General features: G+C 43.3%; 3 protein-coding genes across 5 annotated transcripts; all 3 read left to right on the top strand.

Moving 5' to 3' along the window:
* The first annotated feature begins 1,521 nt into the window (after window positions 1-1,521).
* Window positions 1,522-7,892, top strand: mob3c (MOB kinase activator 3C). 2 transcript variants are annotated; one of them, XM_061078290.1, is made up of 4 exons: window positions 1,522-1,625; window positions 4,645-5,255; window positions 6,459-6,661; window positions 7,473-7,892. In XM_061078290.1, the coding sequence occupies exons 2-4, from the start codon at window positions 4,838-4,840 to the stop codon at window positions 7,500-7,502; spliced, it is 651 nt and encodes a 216-aa protein (XP_060934273.1). In that variant the 5' UTR covers window positions 1,522-1,625; window positions 4,645-4,837; the 3' UTR covers window positions 7,503-7,892. The 2 variants fall into 2 exon arrangements, with proteins under 2 accessions (XP_060934273.1, XP_060934274.1); XM_061078291.1 differs by lacking the exon at window positions 7,473-7,892 and having other exon boundaries at window positions 4,645-5,251; window positions 6,459-6,587.
* A 922-nt stretch (window positions 7,893-8,814) lies between these two features.
* Window positions 8,815-14,710, top strand: mknk1 (MAPK interacting serine/threonine kinase 1). Of its 2 annotated transcripts, XM_061078501.1 has the most exons (14): window positions 8,815-8,885; window positions 9,528-9,589; window positions 10,116-10,218; window positions 10,923-11,021; window positions 11,133-11,230; window positions 11,443-11,522; window positions 11,616-11,689; window positions 11,800-11,904; window positions 11,990-12,045; window positions 12,138-12,233; window positions 12,629-12,823; window positions 13,447-13,611; window positions 13,716-13,759; window positions 14,479-14,710. In XM_061078501.1, exons 2-14 carry the CDS (start codon window positions 9,536-9,538, stop codon window positions 14,696-14,698), a joined length of 1,389 nt encoding a protein of 462 aa, XP_060934484.1. In that variant the 5' UTR covers window positions 8,815-8,885; window positions 9,528-9,535; the 3' UTR covers window positions 14,699-14,710. The 2 variants fall into 2 exon arrangements, with proteins under 2 accessions (XP_060934484.1, XP_060934485.1); XM_061078502.1 differs by lacking the exon at window positions 9,528-9,589.
* Window positions 14,711-17,076: 2,366 nt separating this feature from the next.
* Window positions 17,077-18,551, top strand: LOC133011068 (transmembrane protein 275-like). The gene is made up of 2 exons (XM_061078755.1): window positions 17,077-17,145; window positions 17,403-18,551. Exon 2 carries the CDS (start codon window positions 17,461-17,463, stop codon window positions 18,070-18,072), a length of 612 nt encoding a protein of 203 aa, XP_060934738.1. The 5' UTR covers window positions 17,077-17,145; window positions 17,403-17,460; the 3' UTR covers window positions 18,073-18,551.
* Window positions 18,552-19,370: the final 819 nt, after the last annotated feature.

The raw sequence follows: 19,370 nt of genomic DNA, 5'->3' as shown, positions 1-19,370 counted from the left end.
CTTTTTTTTACCAGTATGAAATAGGATATTTTTATATTGATTTTCTCTCAGATGTGTAACTCAATGCCTCATCAATAGATACAGAAGTTATAATGTGCCTTTCATTAATACAGTAATGGTGACCCCAAGTGGATATGCTTGGTCACTGCATCTCACAATTTCCTTTTCTCTGTGATCTTGTTATTGGAGTTTGGAGTTAGTAAACTTAAATTAAATTCTGACAACATTATAGAATAAAGCCATCTTGAATCCATCAAGTGTGAGATCTGGGAGGTTTAGACTCCCTGCAGTTTAGCAGCAATAAATAAATTACAAAATTTCAAATGTATGTTAGTTGTGCAGGCAGGACCCCTCAAACAGCAGTACTGCAATATAATACAACATTGTGTGTGTTCAAAAAAGAGAGGAAACCCAAATATATAGTAAGGTGTTGTTGCATCTGACTTTTGCTCCTTAATCAACAGTTATCCATAAACTCTAGTGTCCTCTACAACCCAGTAACTGTTGCCTCCACACTTCTAAACATCTGCAGCTGCATTTTTTCTAACAGAAATCATACAGTTATTCTTAATCTGTTCATACAGCAGCAAACCTAAACACTACTAGAGCCTGTTGGCACTTTATCCCATCCAACAGTTCCATCCCTCCCACTTAGAATCATGTCACAAAAGGTCTAAAGCCAGCTTCTTTTTGCAGGTTGTGTTTCATTACACAGGAGAGAAAATAGACACCCTTTGCATTTTGTGTAGCACCTATTCACCTTCCAGACAAAGGGAGCAGCTATCAGAGGAACACTCGGCCCTCCAGGGCACAGGGGAAATGGACCGGCTCAGTCGAACACGCCTCGCTTGTTGCAACGCAGTCTGTTCTTTAAAAAGAGAGCATATAGCACATTTTCTATTTAAGGCTATAAAGTCAGAGTTCAACTACAATGTCTTTTAAAAGACCAAGAATTTAAATGATATGTTACTGAGACTTCACAAATACAAGGAGCGGCGTGTTCTGCCAAACATCTAGAAATGTCTGTGGAATCATTTTGCTGCTTGTGTCCTATATGTGGCTTAAGAGGAGGGGTTGTTTTCTCAGGACCTTTAAACCAGAGGGCCGGCCTTTGATGAGACAAGTGGGCTGGCTCCTCTGCTTACAGGATGAGGGGAAGAAGAAGGGGGAAAAAATGGAACAGAGGGAGGCCCGAGTGGGGGTTTGAGAGACCTTTACCAGCCCTTTTTCTCTTTCAATTTATAGGTCCTCCATACACACACCCACCCACACACACATAGACAGCGGCAGCGGCAGCAGCAGCAGCAGGGCAAAGTAGACAAAGTCAGGATGTGACATCACCAACAGGAAGAGAAGCCAAACAACTTTTTCTCCCTTCACTGTGACTCCGTCTCTGCAGCCGAGGGAAGTTGGAGCCTCTCGGTCTGGCGTGGCTGGTGGGGAGGGAGAAGTTCCAGAGGAGGGAGAAGACCCAGAGGGGCTCTGGAGGAGGGGAGGGTGGGGGGGGAACAGAGCGGCTGGAGCTGACCTCCACAGGGAACTTTAAAGGATCCAACGTCAAAAATCATTCCTGAAGTTCCCATGACTTTCCAGCCTGACTCCAGACTCTCCAGGATTTCAGCCAGGTACAGTGCAGACAGGTTTTTCCATTCAGGAATCTTTCCTTTTTTTTATCTCCCTCCGTCTCTTCTATTGATTCACACGTAGAAGCTCCTGCTCTCTTTTCTCCTTTTTATGTCAAGCTTTGGGTTCGACTTGTGTCAGAAGCAAAATCCATGAAAACACTGGGAGTATGCATGCAGGGCTGCCAACACCCACATGATATGACATGCTTCAGACATGCAGGAGGCTGTTCGGGCAAGCAGAGATGCAAACTGAAGTCATTCTCTCTCACATGATGTCACCTTTTGTGCAAACGTTCACGCCTTCCTCATCCCAGTTTGAGATTTGTCTGGGAGAGAAGGAAACACTATGACTTTAAGCCCCTCCACACAAGCCCTTTTGTTATGGACACATTTTAAGAGCTATCTCATGACCACGTATTCACGCTCCCCCAGTGGTGAGTTTTAAGCTCAGATCAGACGGACTGTGGAGGCTAGTGGAAAGTTGAAGTGCCCCTTCTCATATATCCAACACTACGTGCTGTTTGAGGCCTCTGTGGTCTGTGACTTTCTGTGACAGATGATAATTCAGAGAGCGAAACTTCTTTTAAATTGAGAAGTGACCACAGGAAATGTTAAGACTAGTGCTGCAAAACAGACTCGGGACACAAATGCGGATGTATAGTGTCGTGTTGCAACCGCAGTCACTTGAGTGTGACTTCAGTGTCAAATGCACCCACAGAGGCGACATGTTTTAATCCTCCAGGGCACTGAATACCAACACACCATTCCACGCAGAGTCGCCAGTGTAACACGTTGAAATTAACCCCTTACAATCCTATAGAATATATTGTGTATTTCTTATAAACTTTTCACCCTATTTTGCTTTTTTTTTTAAAACCAAGTTGTTGTTAATATTTCTGCGTTTCATATTTACAGCGGCCAATGGAACAAAGAACAATGACTGACGCAGAAGAACTGTACACATTTCGGCAAAACAAAATAAGTCCTGACAAAACAAATAGCTTGGATATAAAATATTGAAATCGAAAATTCCCCAAAATTATTTTATACTGTGAAGAGTCTTTTCCTGGAGGTGTCCTATAGTTTAACTTTAATTAAGTCAGTACAGCTCTGTATCATCGTGGTCCTTTAAGATATTCAATTACAGGAGGCTAACTTTCCAAAAATATATCAGTCCTTCAATGAAGTTTTGTTGTTATTTTTTTCCCCATCAGGTTCACATTCTCTCTTCAGACTTATAAATAGCTTCTTAATATTCAAATGCTGTAGTTCACGTTTTATCATAGCAATTAAGGCACTGGAGAACATCATCATTCAGAGAGGTCCCACCCTCAATCAGTGTGTATTACCTTCCAGATGGTTAATAGGTACCAGAAAAAAATACAATCATCAGTCAATAATTTACGAGTAGTGTTTCATCCCTTCATACAGTCTCTTCCCCTCAAAGGGTGCAGGTTATTGTCGATGTGTGCAGCAAAATTGCCGCCACGACCCTGGTTAGCGCTGTCGTCTCACAGCAAGAAGGTTATCGGTATGAATCCAGGTTCGGCCGGTTCTTTCTGTGTTGGGTTTGTTTGATTTCTCCGTGAGCAAAGATGCAGATTGGGAGTCAGGTTAATTGTAGATTTTAAATTGACTGTAAAAATGTGAGTGTTCACGCTAGTTTGTCTTTTTATGTTGTCCCTGCGATACATCGGCTCCAGCTCCACCCCCATGATCCTCAAAGGATAAGTGGTATCTATATGGATAGATAGTCTTCATCAGCTGAACAAGGTCATCAAGATCTACTTTGTAGACCTTGATGAATTTAGCCAGCCATTATAGAGTGACCTTTTGCTGCCACAGCTACAGTCTGCAAAGATACAGTAGTAGTGGATAAAAAAGGTTATTTACTCCTCCTCTCACCGGCCTTTTAAATGACTCATTGTGATTATGGGTTTTTGCCATGTGTGGTTACTGTTGTTTCTATAACTAATTGCCCCTGTGGGATAATAAAGATACCTTGAACCTTTGAACCGCTGTCATATCTAGAGAGTCACTTCCCAAGGGAGGGGCTGACTCTCTGTTTCCCATCAGCTGTCAGGTTCAGTGTTTTTACAACAGACTGCAGTGTTTCTTCCTGTCTTATAGCATCAACATTTACACACCACTGTTGTGAATGGGAGTGATAGTGCTCTGCTCTCCCTGAGCAATAACAACTGGGCCGAGGACCTTTTCTCTCACATTGCATTGAAAGTCTTTTTTCATCCTCACTGAGCTGCAGCCTGTTATTCATTCTCACAGTTAAACTTGACTCTAGTGGCCTGATTTGTGGGTAATTTAAAAAAAAAATTGTTTCCAAAACAGACTGAAGCAGCTTCTATTTATATCACTGGGGACTGATGATAATTTTGTGATGGGGTAATTTTGGTCACAAAGAGCAGATGATGCAATTATGGTGCATTTGTGATGGACTCACTGGTTAGTCTTACTGTTTCCTTTGCTATGGCTAGCATTTACATTATTTCAATCAAATTATTTCAAACAACAAAAGGAACATGGCATTACTTCAAAAATATTTACAACAAAGTCAGTGAACCTTATCGTCAATTCTGCCATATGTACAGGACATAGACGGGATTGAAATGCCATTTCTCTCTGATCCCCGGGAGTTAACATAAAAGTAGACAGAACATATAAGTATGCAACACACTCGACCACACATATAACAGTTTACGAGGAAGGTTTCCTCACAGCCTATCCAGCACAGTATAAGATGCCTTCTCCTTCATGGCACATCCTATTTTCTCCGAAATAGAGATACCATACAAAATCATTTAAAGATAGTTGAACATGAGTCTTTTTGAATACCTAGTTTTTACATGTCTGATGTTAACTTATGTCTGTTATGGCCAAAACCTCTTTGTTTACAATTGACAGAGATATGTGTAGTTCATGGGCTCTATCTGCTCATGTTCAAATACTGTTTTTCTTCGCCATTCTTGCCTAAGCCGACTTCTCCTGTTTTTCTGTTTCACAGGGACGGCCTCGCCATCTGAAAACAAGCGCCCGTGCAATCTTTGCATGCAGACGCTGACCCTGCGTGACCTGATTTCAGAGCTGCCACCGGCCTGCTTCCCTCGCTCAGGAAGGTCACCCTCTACCAAACTCGAAACTAATCATCATTCTGGAGCGCTCATTCTCCCCTTATCTCGGGGGAAACGTCAAAGTTAATGGCGTTGTGTCTTGGACAAGTGTTCAGCAAAGACAAAACATTCAGGCCAAGGAAGCGGTTCGAGCCGGGCACCCAGCGATTCGAGCTGTACAAGAAGGCCCAGGCCTCGCTCAAGTCCGGCCTGGACCTGAGGAAGGTGGTTCAGCTGCCAGAGGGAGAGAACATCAATGATTGGATCGCTGTCCACGTGGTGGATTTCTTCAACAGGATCAACCTGATCTACGGCACGATGAGCGAGTACTGCACCGAGCGCACGTGTCCCATCATGTCTGGGGGTCTGAGGTACGAGTACAGGTGGCAGGACGGGGACGACTACAAGAAGCCCACCAAGCTGCCCGCCCTCAAGTACATGAACCTGCTGATGGACTGGATCGAGTCCCTCATCAACAACGAGGACATCTTCCCCACCAGAGTAGGTGTGTGTGAGGGGGCGACAAATGAAGGCCACGGGTTGTTATTGAGCGTGTCACCTAATGCATGAATGAGCGCAGCCGACACTAACGTTGTGCAGCATCGGAGCCGAAGTGTGTTCTCCATCATTAACATCGCAAATGGGATGATAAAGTTCAGGCAGAGGTTAATTAAACGATCAGGCTGACATTTAGAGGAGAGTGAACGGCTGATCCTGGTCTTATTTTATCTTAGCACCTAATGTGACCATCAACATTGCTTGGTCGTAATGGAGGTATATGAGCTCAGGGGTGGGGCGGGGGGGGGTGGCACAGCGGCTCAACGGTTTTGAACCAGTCATGAGCTTTTCTCTGTGGTTTTAGACGTGTTCCCACAGATGTGAATGTGTTTAGTCTATTTGTTAGTCTGTGATAGATTGGGAAATTGCTCCATGGTGTTTCACTTCTGTTTACCCAGTATGTGGACAATTTCCCATGACCTGTATGAAAGCAGCAGCTTCCCGACTCACAAATCAGCTCAACACATGGCGATCCTATGACTTAATGTTGTTGTTGTTACTCTGCCAAGGAGTTAATGTTTTCACCCCTTTCCATTGGTTTGATTATAAGCAAGATAACACAAAAACAAATGAACACTTGGTGGAACGATGTGGTATTGGTCAGGGAAGAGCTCATCAAACTTTGGTCCACAGCTTTCCACTTCCTTTAACATTGCAACATTGCCAAAATTTTGTCAACGTCACTCACTTCTCACTTTATATCTTTAGATATTGAGTTGATCTTCCTTAACTGGATCGACCCTTCATGTTATTGGTTGTTGTGATATCAGGTTCACAGCAAATTGGTAATTCTATTTGCATAATTTCCATTGCTCCTGTTTTGTCAACTACACTTGGCTGCTCCACAATGTCTACACATTATCCTTAGTAACCAGGCACCTGGTTCAGAACCAGTGCTCTACTGCACATTTACTTGGAAATATTTCAAACATTTTGTCCGACTGAAGCTTTTTTGGCATCTGAAACTGTCTTTTGACACTTTTTGGACTACAGGTGCAATGGAATATGATTTTAGTGCTGTCCTCTCACTTATCCCTGAAAATCAGATTTTTAAGGGAATGGAGAAACATAGAAATTCTATCAAATGCAACTATTTTTCAGGTGGAAGTCTCATAATTTCTGTGACACTTCTTTTTCTTCTCCGCTTCAGGTGTACCCTTCCCCAAAAACTTCCAGCAGGTGTGCAAGAAGATCCTGAGCCGCCTCTTCAGAGTCTTCGTGCACGTTTACATCCATCACTTCGACAGCGTCTGCAGCATGGGCGCAGAGGCCCACATCAACACCTGCTACAAGCACTACTACTACTTCATCACAGAGTTCAACCTCATCGATCACTCTGAGCTGGAGCCCCTGGTGAGACGATAGTGCGACCTCGATGTGTGTCAGGGCGAAGTGAGGGACAGGATCGGTTAGATGCTTTCTAACGGATGAGTTGTCAGTGTCACTCTCTTGTCTCTCAGTCTGGAGGAAAATGTCAGCGGGTCAAGTCTATAACCTGGCCATGCACCGTGCTGCAATGACGCTGAGTTTCATCTTTGTCAGCCCAGTGCAGACAATTTGTCCTGATGCTTGTCCATGCTACACAATCTCTCTAGGCATTTAACACAACAACTTGGTTCAACAATACACTCACATAATTTACCATCTCATACTAGGAATGAAATCAGCATCTACTCCCCTCTCAGTTCTCCATCATGAAAGAAACTCATTAACTGCTTTATAGAATGGTTTGGTTTGCAGCAACAGCCCACATAAGAGAAATTGCTGACTTTGTGCCGTCATAATGAGACAAGAGTTTGCATAGTATTTTTCCAATAAAGGGAGCTGCATCACATATGAGCCGATGGAGAATGGTTCTCCACACGTCAATAAAAGGCCACAGTTATCATCATTATATTGCTCGGCCCGTGTAATTCCCCTCCCAACGTGAAATAGGGATGAGACATTAAAGTCAATACACTGCAGGAAAAATAACTCACATAAACAGACACGGTTTTATTGTCCTACCTTAAGTAGCCAAGTCGATTGTTGTATCGGTCCTATAGGAACAATATGTTAACAAATTAATTTCTTCATTGTATTTGACAATAAAACAATCATCCCCTCGTAAAATATGTTATGAGCTTGATGTGTTTAACGTGTCCTTTGTTTTCTCTACCTACAGAAAGCGATGACGGATAAGATATGCAATTGAACAGAACCACATGGACAAAGGAGTTTACATTTCCGACGTTATCTGAGCCCCGTGAAAAAACACCAGCTTCAAAAAACACTCAAAAAAAAAGAACTTTTAGTTTTTTTTACATATATTAGCATGAGTGTTTTTTTTAAGTGTAACACACTTCTTCAGATGGTGATGCTGTACTTTCACAAGTGTGTTTACTTTACAGTGCAGTGCTGCCATCTTTGTGGACTTTGTATTGCTTTATAATACTGCATGTCCTATGGTCCTTATCCCTTTACTGCATGTTTGTGTCCGACCTTTTATATCTTTAGATATCCATTGTTTTTTTATTTTTCGACCAATCAAATTTTGTATATTACTTGATGTGTTTTTTTCTAGTTTGAACTTGACATAAAAAATACAGCCTGAAAATGACCAATGATGTTGTGTGTTGTTATTAAGACACTGCACCACACAAGCATCAAAAGACTGTGATGATTATGTTTAAAGGAGACAATGTATAAACGCACACACACATCATAGACACACATACACACATACACACAATATGGCACTATGGACACACACAGGCACACACGTATACACACTATGGTGCTATGAACACATACACACACACACACCATAGACACACATACACACATGCAGTGTATACACACACACACACACACACTGTAGACACACATACACACAACCTATGGTACTTAGACACACATACACACACACACACACACATAGATGCATAAACACAAACACTATGGCACTATGGACACACACAAGCACACACATACAATACCATGGCACTATGAACATGTACACATACACATATACACACACACTATGAACACACACACACACTCACTATGGCACTATGGACACAAACAGGCACACACATACATGGCACTATGAACACGTACACATACACATTTACACACAAACTATGAACACGAACACACACACACACACACACACACACACACACACACACACACACACACACACACACACACACACACACACACACACACACACACACACACACACACACTCACTATGGTACTATGGATACAGACACACACATACTTACGCACATTACGTCACTATGAGCACGTAGCAAACCCTCTGTGTATAAATAGAGATGATAATACACTATGTCCATTCCCTCTACGTAGAGTGGGGGTGTGGCGGGGAACATAGCCAAGTGACGCAATAGAGGTAGCTTAGTTCTCGACCAATGGGAGACACGGGCATGCGGAAATGGGAGGGGTCAAAGGTCTGTTATTGTGTTTTCCCGCCCCGCGCGTCACCGGCTGTTTGGGTGATGGATCTCAGCTATGGATGCTTCCATCAGCTGCCCGCGGCTCTGACAGAGGGAACCCGGCTGGTCTGAAGCAGGTGAGAAAGGCTTTCAGTGCATCTACAGCTTATATTTAACGCTCGATAACCGGTGTCTCAGCACAAACTAGCAAACAGACGCTAAAGCTGTCAACCTAGCTGAGGGTTTGTTTTAGCTAGCTAGCTGCGGCTAACCCCAGCAGCATTTTATCGGATCAGAAGGCTAACTCTAGCTTTTATATCTTAATGGCCTGGTTTATATATCATGTATCTCTTCTTGACGGTGCCCACATTTGTGCCACACCATTGTCAATGTTAAGTATCGATGTAGATATTATTAGTGGTTGTTTTGCTCTGTTTTATTCAAGTACGTTAGTAAACTACGTCAATAGTGAGCTAAATATATCCAGCGTCAGTAACATGTTAAGTGTTTAATAGAAGCCCAGTACTTTCTGTTATCTCCTCGACAGGAGGAGGCTTAAGCTAACTAACCGACAGTTTAGACTCCCAGTCGATCAAAAACTGCAACCATCGCGAAATAAAGTGTGTCACAGTGAAAGAAGGAGGGAACATTGGGAGATTGACTGCCTTGACGTGTGCATAGCTCACATTCTTTCACTGGAAGTCTGACGTGTATTGACGTGTATCTTGTCTGTGCTGATGCAGTGATTTCCAGACTAACTGAATATTTGTGTGGCACAGTTGCAGATATGGTGAGGTACAGTGTGATGCCGGAGCTGCAAGCCTTCCAGCAGCCTCTCCAGGTACAGTGATTACTGGACTTTCCACAAATCCTCTAACTTCCTGAAACGTACTGTGTTCTATGCCAGAAAGTGGTACACACACACACACACACACACACACACACACACACACACACACACACACACACAGTATCATGGTTATCCACACTAAAGCAGAAGTTTCATCAGTCTCCATGAGTCATGCGCTGTGAGTGGCTGTGTGACTGTTTCTGGTAACATCCAGGCTGAGATAAGGCCGGTCCTGGTGTTTCCCGTATTCATGCACTGTTTTGGCAGACTGCCAAAGGGGAAGTTAGCCAAAGATGTTGCAATAGTAGTGAAATGACTATGTTGCTATAGGGGTTCAGTTTTGCTAAAGGTTTTTTCAGTTGTATGTCGTTGTGATGAAGGATAAGAAATTTCAGGTTTACATTTCTACAAAGTGACAAAGTTAAGGCCTCCTTTCCCTAAGGTAAAGGATCCTTCTGGCCACTCTAACACTTTCCCTCCCTCTCTCCCCCTCCTATGTGTCTTCCTCCTGTTACAGGGTAACCCCCTGTCTATGGGTCACATAGGGCAGAGCTGTGGGGCAACTGAGGAGAATGAGATCCCCACAGAGGAAAGACGGCGCCTTTCCCAGGGCCCATCAGGTACAACAGCTTTCTCAACAATTTAGATGATAGCACGCAGTATCAAAACCACAAACAAAACATAGACTTTTGTTTTGCCCTCTTGCTTTGTTTAGTGTATCACTGTGGGAAATCTAAATGAAATGTTATTAAAAAACACTGAAAACAAGACCAACGTGGCAGTTCCATGTTGGTCTTGTTTTCATTGTGTTTGTATCAGTATACAAACCCCCTGGACAGATGGCTGTGTGAAGGACTATATACACCTAATGCCTCTATCTGTAGTGTGATAGATAGTATGGCATTTCCAGGGTCATTCTTTACTTGGCTACCTCACCTTATCTTCAATTGTGGGCAGGTGGAAAGGAACTGGGACTCTGGATATTCCTTTATATCTGTCATACTTGACATAGGTCTCAAATTGAACTTGTTCAAACAGAAACCCTGAGAAGATACAGCATGTTGTTCACTAATGGGATGGTTGGTGGTTTGATCCTCTGGTTCTTTCAAGTCCACATGTCAAAATATCACTAGGCGAGATGCTAAACCCCAAATTGCTCCTGATGCCTGTGCTGCCAAAGTATTATTGGGATGTATAAGTGATAGATGCTGTATGAATTGTGTATCTGAATGAGCGGATGTTTCACAAGTTCTTCGAGTGCTTGTTGAGACCAGGAAAGCACTTGATAAATGTAGTCCATTTTGTTTTTTCTGTTTTGTGGCAGATTTAGAGAAAAGCCATCCAGTGAATATCCCAGACGCAGCTAAAAGAAAGAAGAAGAAACGAACAAGGGCAACAGACAGCCTCACTGGCACTTTTGATGGTAAGAAAACTCATGTTATGGTGAGACCTTTAATGAAAATACAGAAAAGGCTACCATTTCCACTACTTGTTGAATGCCTGCTGTGGATTTGAATTTGCTTCCTTTTTTCAGAGCTGTACAAGCTGACGGATGAGGTTCTTGGTCAGGGGGCATATGCTAAAGTTCAAGGATGCATAAGTCTACAGAACGGACAGGAGTTTGCTGTGAAGGTAAGTAAGGACATTTTTCATGTAGTCATTTAAACTTAACTGTGTAGATTTACTGAGGATAGACACTCTTTTACAGCCACATCTTTTTAAAAGTTTAAATATATAACATAATGATATAAAAGAATCTAAAGCCAGCTAGGTAATTGTAACAGTTTGAAAATATAGATGTTATTCAGACAACTAACCGTGCTCTGTCTGTTTTTTTGACATAGATGATAGAGAAAAGTGCAGGTCACAGCCGCAGCCGCGTCTTTCGAGAAGTGGAGACACTCTACCAGTGTCAGGGGAACAAGTGAGTGCATTTTGTTTTTAAAGAGAGATTTTTAAATGGAAAAACAGCACAGAATGAATCGGACTCTAATCAGCTGGAAATATCTTGTTACAGAAATGTTTTGGAACTGATCCAGTTCTTTGAAGATAGCACATGCTTCTATTTGGTATTTGAAAAGCTCCGTGGAGGTGAGTACAAACGACTCTCTAACCCCACATGTACAGTTGGTGTAGCGGTTCCAGATGACTCATAATAACATGCCCCAACTGCTAAAAGTGATTCTCTTCTCTTCCCTCAGGCTCCATCCTCACACACATCCAGAATCGAAAGCACTTTGATGAGCTGGAGGCCAGTAAGGTCGTCAGGGATATTGCCCAAGCACTTGACTTCTTACACACTAAAGGTGGGTCAACAGCCCAACAGCTTTCCTAGCAAAGTCCAGACTGAGAACTTGTGGATCTACATGGTGACAATGTGCTTATCTACAGGCATTGCCCACAGAGACCTTAAGTTGGAGAACATCCTTTGTGAATACACTGATCGAGTAAGTGGCCATTAAGAGACAACAACCTTTTCAGAAGGACAACAAGTACCTCTAATAGCATAATAATGTTTTTCCTCTATCTTTTTCCTCAGGTGTCGCCAGTGAAGATCTGTGATTTTGACTTGGGAAGCGGAGTGAAGCTCAGCAGTGCCTGTACACCCATTACGACTCCAGAGCTCACCACACCGGTAACAGTCTGGTTTTGAACTTGTAGCACACAAACAGAATCAATGTAAAGTTTACAGTTCTAATATGGGACATCTTTTGACTCTGCTGCGTGTGACAGTAGGTGTTCAGCTTAAAAGGCACAGGGGTAATGATGTCTGAGCTACTGAGCGGGATCCTGGCTTTCATAGTCCTGCCATACAAGCCAGTAGCCAGTCCGATTTACCTTTTAGCCTCAGCGTATCCTCAAGTTCGGCCTGTATGTATGTAGCATCTGCTGGTGGTCGCTAACACTGCGTAGTTGGTAACTCGATTTGTGTGCGGAAGACCTTCAAACGGACATGGGATATTCACCATCCTATCCTATGCTCTAAAAACTGACTTGACTCCTCCTGTGTTTATTTGTGTTCTCTCTCAGTGTGGCTCAGCTGAGTACATGGCTCCAGAAGTAGTGGAGGTCTTTACTGATGAAGCCTCCTTCTACGACAAGCGCTGTGACCTCTGGAGCCTCGGGGTCATCCTCTATATCCTGCTGAGCGGCAGCCCCCCCTTCACAGGCCACTGCGGCACCGACTGTGGTTGGGACCGGGGAGAAACCTGCAGAACCTGCCAGGTGAGGGTTGTCTGATGGGTCTCAGTGCTCGCTCATTGTCTGCGTTCACTTCCCACAGTTTTTACAGAACAAAAGTATGGAATATTCTTCTATCACCACTGAAGCAAAGATACTATTAAGGCTACATCAGTTTGTGAAAACGTCATTACGGTTGCCTTCTCTTGTAACTGAAATTATTATTTGTTACTGTGGTATCTGAGCTCTTTTTTTTATCAATTAAAGATTGAAGTTTAAATACAAAAACAAAAATAGTGAGACTTTCCTGGTTCCAGCTTCTAAATGGGGAATGACTTCTTGTTTTGTAGTCGTGTTATGATTCGGACTTAATAGGCTCTACAAAAATTAATATTACGTGCAGGATTTGTGCCAATGAAAATAATCTTAAAATAATTTTGCTTTGTCCCTGTGTAATATTCACCTTGTGTGTGAAAGTACTGAAGACAAAAACAAAAAATATAATGACATGCAAAATAATGCATAAAAAAACACCTCAAGTTTGATAAGACCTTACTTTTTTTTTACCAGTTTTGTTTGTGTGGAGAATGTTGCCTCTGCTTCACTATAGTTGAACAACAGAAGCGCAGAAGAGTTTCACAGCATGTCGTATGATTGTCTGTCCTCAGAGTCACCTGTTTGAGAGCATCCAGCAGGGCCAGTATGAGTTTCCAGACAAGGACTGGTCTCACATCACAGCTGGGGCCAAGGATCTCATATCCAAGCTGCTGGTTCGGGACGCCATGCTTCGCCTCAGTGCTGCTCAGGTCCTAAAGCACCCTTGGGTGCAGGGGGTATGTATCATTATATCTCTGCACTAGAATAATTCTTCCATTGTGATGACTAGTTTATTTTAACGTGTGATTAGGTACTTTAATTAACTCTTTTTCCTCTACAGAACGCTCCAGAGAGAGGTCTTACAACCCCTCATGTTTTACAGAGGTAAGAATAACAGTAAACGAGGATCATCCACTAACCAGAAGGTCGATGGTTCCATCCTTGTCTCCCCTATTCCACATGCTAAATTATTCTCGATCAAGATACTGAACCCCAGCTCATAAACTGCCAGGAGCAGATTATGTGTCTTTTATGTTGAATTCACTTTGGACATATTCAGTATTTTGTGGTCATCATTCCTTCGTTACCTTCGTTTTTTTCTGAGTAATTACAATGATCCATAACCTGAAGTGAAGTAACACTAACGCATGTAGAGTTAAAAAGGTAGTCTAACTTTTTTCATGTTGCATTTAATTTGGTTTGACTGCTTTACTAGCAAAAAAGACATCCTGACGATCAACTAAAGCTCGTCTGCCTAATTATCTTGTTGTCACGTAAATGAAACGTAAAAGTCCTGTAGAGCAGTTGCCTGTGGATAGGGCCGACAGTACATAACAGAGTGAGAGTTCAATTTGATCTATGATTTTTCACGAGACTAAATGTTTTTTTAGTTTGTTTTACACACACTGGTTCATTTGATCTGTGGTTATTTAAAATGTATGGATAGGCACCACAAAATAATAGGCCTTTGTGGTTGGTGTGAAAACCTCCTGAGTGTGGGAGTGAAGGGGAAGCTCAGAGAGAAGACAATGTGTGAACACTGGAGCAGGTTACAAAGCGTCAGCTTCCATCCTCATCCTCCTCTTCCACCTCTCTTCTTCCAGGAACAGCAGCACCAAAGACCTGACCCAGTTCGCAGCAGAAGCCATCGCCTTCAACCGGCAGCTCTCCCAGCACGACGAGCAGCAGGAGGACGTCGGAGGGATCGTTTGCTCCATGAGGCTTTCTCCTCCTTCCAACTCCAGACTGGCTCGTAGGCGGGCGCAGTCTAATGCCCTGCGTACCAGTGACTTCGAACCCGCCTCGGACGACCTTGCTGCCTGAAGCACCAGTGTAAACCCCCCCCCCCCCCCCTTGTAATGTTCTCAGACTGTTTTCAGCCTTTGCCTGTGTGCATGAGTGAGTGTGTGTTTCCCTGGAAGATTTATAGGAGGAGGTACATGCAATTAGAAGCGACTGTTCCTGGTGTTAAAGCTCCTCCTCTTGGCCAGTATTCTTATCAGCACTCAGAGTTTGAGCAGTAAGGGAACAGTTCATCCTCAGCTACCACCTCAGAGTTACAAACATTGAACCTCCTGAGATTTGCTCAGGTTACATTTTAAGCTGCCTAGATTTTAGGCATATTTATTTGAACATATCTTTACTTTTAGAAATTTACATATATTCCTCACAGATTTATTTAAGATCAACCAGGAACCGCTGACTATAGGCTCTTAATGCCAGCGTTTTAGATATTGCCATATCCATTAAATAGGTCCAGCACAGTTATGCAGCTGCTGCTTTCCTAATGCAACATTATATATATTTAATAGCTTTTATTTGCCTTGTTGTCCAACTGTGAATTAATTAATGTGATGTATAAATGCTACTAACTGCTTCTCAGTAAGTGGAGGAAAGGGATTTTTTTTCAAGCCAGTACGTGTGCGTGTGGTTAAGATAAAAAAATAACTCTTGGAGGAGACACTGGTGTTTTCTCCATTCTTACCAGCATTTTAAAGTAATTCTGTTCTAGCCTGGAGATTTAAAGTATGCATGAATCTGATAAGTGAAAACCCTTAGATCAGATATTTTTATATTTATTTTTGATCTCAAGCTTTCACATTAACACAAGCTACCTGTAGCACTGATGTACTTTAAAGTATTTAGTTCAAAGGGAGAACATTGAATCTGTTTGGTGACACCTACTACAATAACTATCTTCAAAGAGGTTTTAACAACCTTTTTTCCTCGGTAGAGTCCAACAATACCTCAGAGACTTATTTGCACCACGTCTTTGTGTTTGTACTGTAAACAAATGCATCTTCCCACAAAGACTTAGCAGTCCTATTGATTTGATGTGTTTTTGGTCAGAATGACTTGAAATGGGAAAATTTCATCTGTTTTCGATGGTATGTACGGTATGGCTAATACGACTTAAAAGAGGTTTTGTGTGTGAAGTTGATTGAATTCCATACTGATGTTGAAGGGAATTATTTTTATAAATAGTTGAAAGTATTTGCTTACTGTTCAGTTTTGTATTTTGTATTCTGTAAATGTGTCGTTGACAGAATGATGGAAAGGCCGAGACTTCACTATCTTTGATTTTCTTTGGTCCATCAAGTTGCAGTAATTTATTTAGATCCATCCCCTTTTTTTAAAATATAAAAAATCTAGTCTTACTTTTCGTCTTACTTGTCCAGTCTTACTTGTTTCATTACTTAAGGACCCTACCTGTGTTTGAATGGACGCACCACCGCCGTCTATCACTTGTATTTCCCCCCGAACTGTTACTTTTATGTGTTGACCGCTAAACGACATGCCCCCAGATTTCACACTGTTGCCATGGACACCCCATCCCTATAGCAACTAAGGGCCTTTATTGGCTGGCAGGAATTGACATGAGATTTGCTCAGAGCAAACACACACATGAGGAAACAACCACTTGCTGCGTTAAAGCCCTCTCACTCTCATTATGAGCCATAAAAAAGGGCTTGTTTGCTTCTCCACATCAACCTGTAATGGGAGGGAATGAGATCCAGAGGTCTAATTGGTGTGCAATTCTGTCGTCCCACTGAAACCAGGGCAAGCTCATCTGGGGTCCTGTTCATGAAAGTCTCTCTAACACGCAGATTTCCACTGGTATGCTGTGCTCTCAATAAACAAAACAAAGATCCTCCACGTCTTCTCTTGTCTGGTCTGTTATATAAACCTTGTATTTGTTATCGTACGTATTGTACTGTGAGATTTCATTCAGGAGTTATGAGGAAGGTCCTCCCCCGCTGCACTGCGAGGATGTGACTAACCTGCACCACTGAGCAGATCGCATCGCTCTGACAGAAGCCGTGTCCTCCTTCAGATCTCATTTAAAAGCAGAAGGGTAGTAAACCGACTGCTGAACAATAAGGTTTTAAAATTCCAAAACCCTTACATGATCTAACAGTAACTAGTTTAATGAAAATGCAGTAATATATTAGAACAGTACCAACCACATTCACGTCTCATCCTGTGTCCTTGTATATCTACTGATTTCTCAGAGTTTAATTCACTGAGTAAAAACCTTCATCACTTCTCAGGTCGGTTTGATTGGACCCCTCATGTCAAGGAGCTGTATAGCGTCCCCAGTGGCCCATCTTTATAATTACATGTTGTGTGTGTGAGAGCAGGAGCGGCAGCAGCAGACGCTCACTCTGCTGTTGACCAGCAGGAGAGAGAGACACCTCCTGCAGCTCCTGCACATCATGATGGACGGTCGACACGCGGCTGAACACTTCCCTGGATCCTGCTGAGATCATGTAAGTGACTCTGAGCATGATTGTGTGGTCAGGCTTATCCCCAGAATGAAAAGATAAAAGTAATGCTGCTTCTGTTTTGCTTCACAATTACAGGAGGTGTTGCACTTTTGTGTTTTTTTTTCATCTTGAATGAAATGTTTTCCTTTTGCTGTAGTTTTACAGTAAGTGTTTTCATTCATGTTTTTTTTTTTTTTTTCTGAACTAGATTTTATTTTATTTTCCTCCCCAGCCTTGTCACCTTCTTCTTCTTCTCTCAGAGGGGATGAGTCCAGTGATCAGTGGCTCATCTGATCCTCACAGAGCTCTTCATGAGACATGGTACTGACTGATAAAACCTCCAGACCCCTTGCTGCCAAGAGGGTCCCCAAGCAGCGCACCCTGCCCCACCAGAGCCTGCCCTCCCCGGCCCTGTGCTGCGCCTGCGGCCTGTGCATCATGCTGGCCGGCATCAACATCACCCTGGTGGGGGCGTTCGCCTTTGGCACCTTCATCCCCACCGGCAACCCCCCCATCGTCATCGGGCCCCTTCTCCTGCTGGTAGCCCTGGGTTTCTTTGCGGCCTGCTGTGTGGTCAGCAGGAGGCCCCCTAGCCACGTGGCCCGCAAGGCCCCCGGGGGCGAGAAGTGGGGGCTGATGCGGATGGGGACGGCGGCGTTTGAGATGGAGACGAGCGAGCACACACTGCAGGACACCACGGCCGTGCAGCTCAGCCCCACCAACTCCCCCAGCTCCTCACACAGATCCGGCTCCAGCTCCAGCCAGGGGGGCCAAGCCGCCGCCTCTCCACCTGCCTGTCAGGATGGAGCCAGGGAGATGTGTGGCCCTGGAGACAAACCCTCCGTGACCTCTGACAGCAGCGCTCCCACACAGATGCTCACAGCACTTCCTCTTCGGAGCCTGGACTGTTCACAGGATGGAAGTGTCTGAAGTCATTAACAGGACTGATTGGCCGTTCCGTACAAAAGCCGACAGACCAAATATCTCCATGACCTGCAGACTCTCAGGCTGCAGTCTGTAATGTGTTGTGCAAAAAGCATGTGTGATGGTAACTTCTTCAGTGTCGCCCCCTCAGCCCCATAATGTTTATTCATTTTCCAGAAACAGGAGCAAGAGAGATGATGACACCTTAATCCAAGTGCCTGTTTGTGTATTTCTTGTGGTACAATGCATGGGATGAAGGCAGATTATCCTGTGTTCATGTGGCGTGGATCAATTTGTCACCGTACAGAGAGAAGATGAGTGCGTCTGGTCGAGCAGCTTCTCTGAGTCATCGTGCGAGCGCAGTAAAAAGTGTTTTTAAAGTTTACTTGAGTAGAGTGAGTGTGTAACGTTGAGTGTGTTAAGATGGAGGTTCAGGAACAAATCAGTGTTTTCAGTGAATTTGTCATGTTGTCTTGCCATGATTATAACAGCTACGGATTTACATTTTTTAAGTAAAGTTGTACTTGATTGTAACTTACTCTAGATGGTGTGTTACTGTTGTTATGTTAAAAGTTATTTAACAGAAACAGACTTTTTGTGCATAATCCATTTAAACAAAAGCACACACACACACGCTGCTGTAAATGGGAGGTGTACCAGATGACTGACTTGTTATCTGGGGAAAACCGGCGGCGGCCGTGCAAACAGCCCCCCCCCCCCCCACTTGGCGTCTGACCCAACAGCTGCCGGCAAAAAGGCGAGAGCCCTGTTTACTCTTCATTACGTCAGCCGTCCACAAACACAGCAGCACACACAGTGAGATCCCATCAAACCGCTCCACCGCTGGAGGAGATAACAGCAGCTGCTGCCTGATGTTATTAAGGTCTGTGCATGAAACTTTATGAATGGCAGCACGGAGACAATTTGGCTGCCTGGACTCATCCAGGGAGTCAGAAATAGGAACGCTGGTGATTCTACAACCAGGATGACATGTCTTGGCAACCTGAGCTCATTTAGCTAAACTAACAAGGTCACGTTGCTCTGAAGGATGAATCCGTGGAATTAGTTCTGAGTTTCCTTCAAACCTGTGCAGGTCCCTGCAACTTTTTGACTTCATAACATTAAAGTCTGCACTAGTTTTGTATTTTTGATTATTTACTCCCACACTGATCATAAATGTCACGTTTTAATACCTGAATAACTAATGTTATTAATGAGTAGACTGTTATTCATTAATAACATTAATAAGGATTAATAACAGAGAGAAAACTATCCATCTATCCCTCCACCCATGCTTCTTCCAT

This window comes from Limanda limanda, chromosome 9 (assembly GCF_963576545.1).
Source record: "Limanda limanda chromosome 9, fLimLim1.1, whole genome shotgun sequence".
In the NCBI taxonomy this organism is placed as follows: Eukaryota; Metazoa; Chordata; class Actinopteri; order Pleuronectiformes; family Pleuronectidae; genus Limanda; species Limanda limanda.
This window is presented reverse-complemented; position numbering and strand designations above follow the sequence as displayed.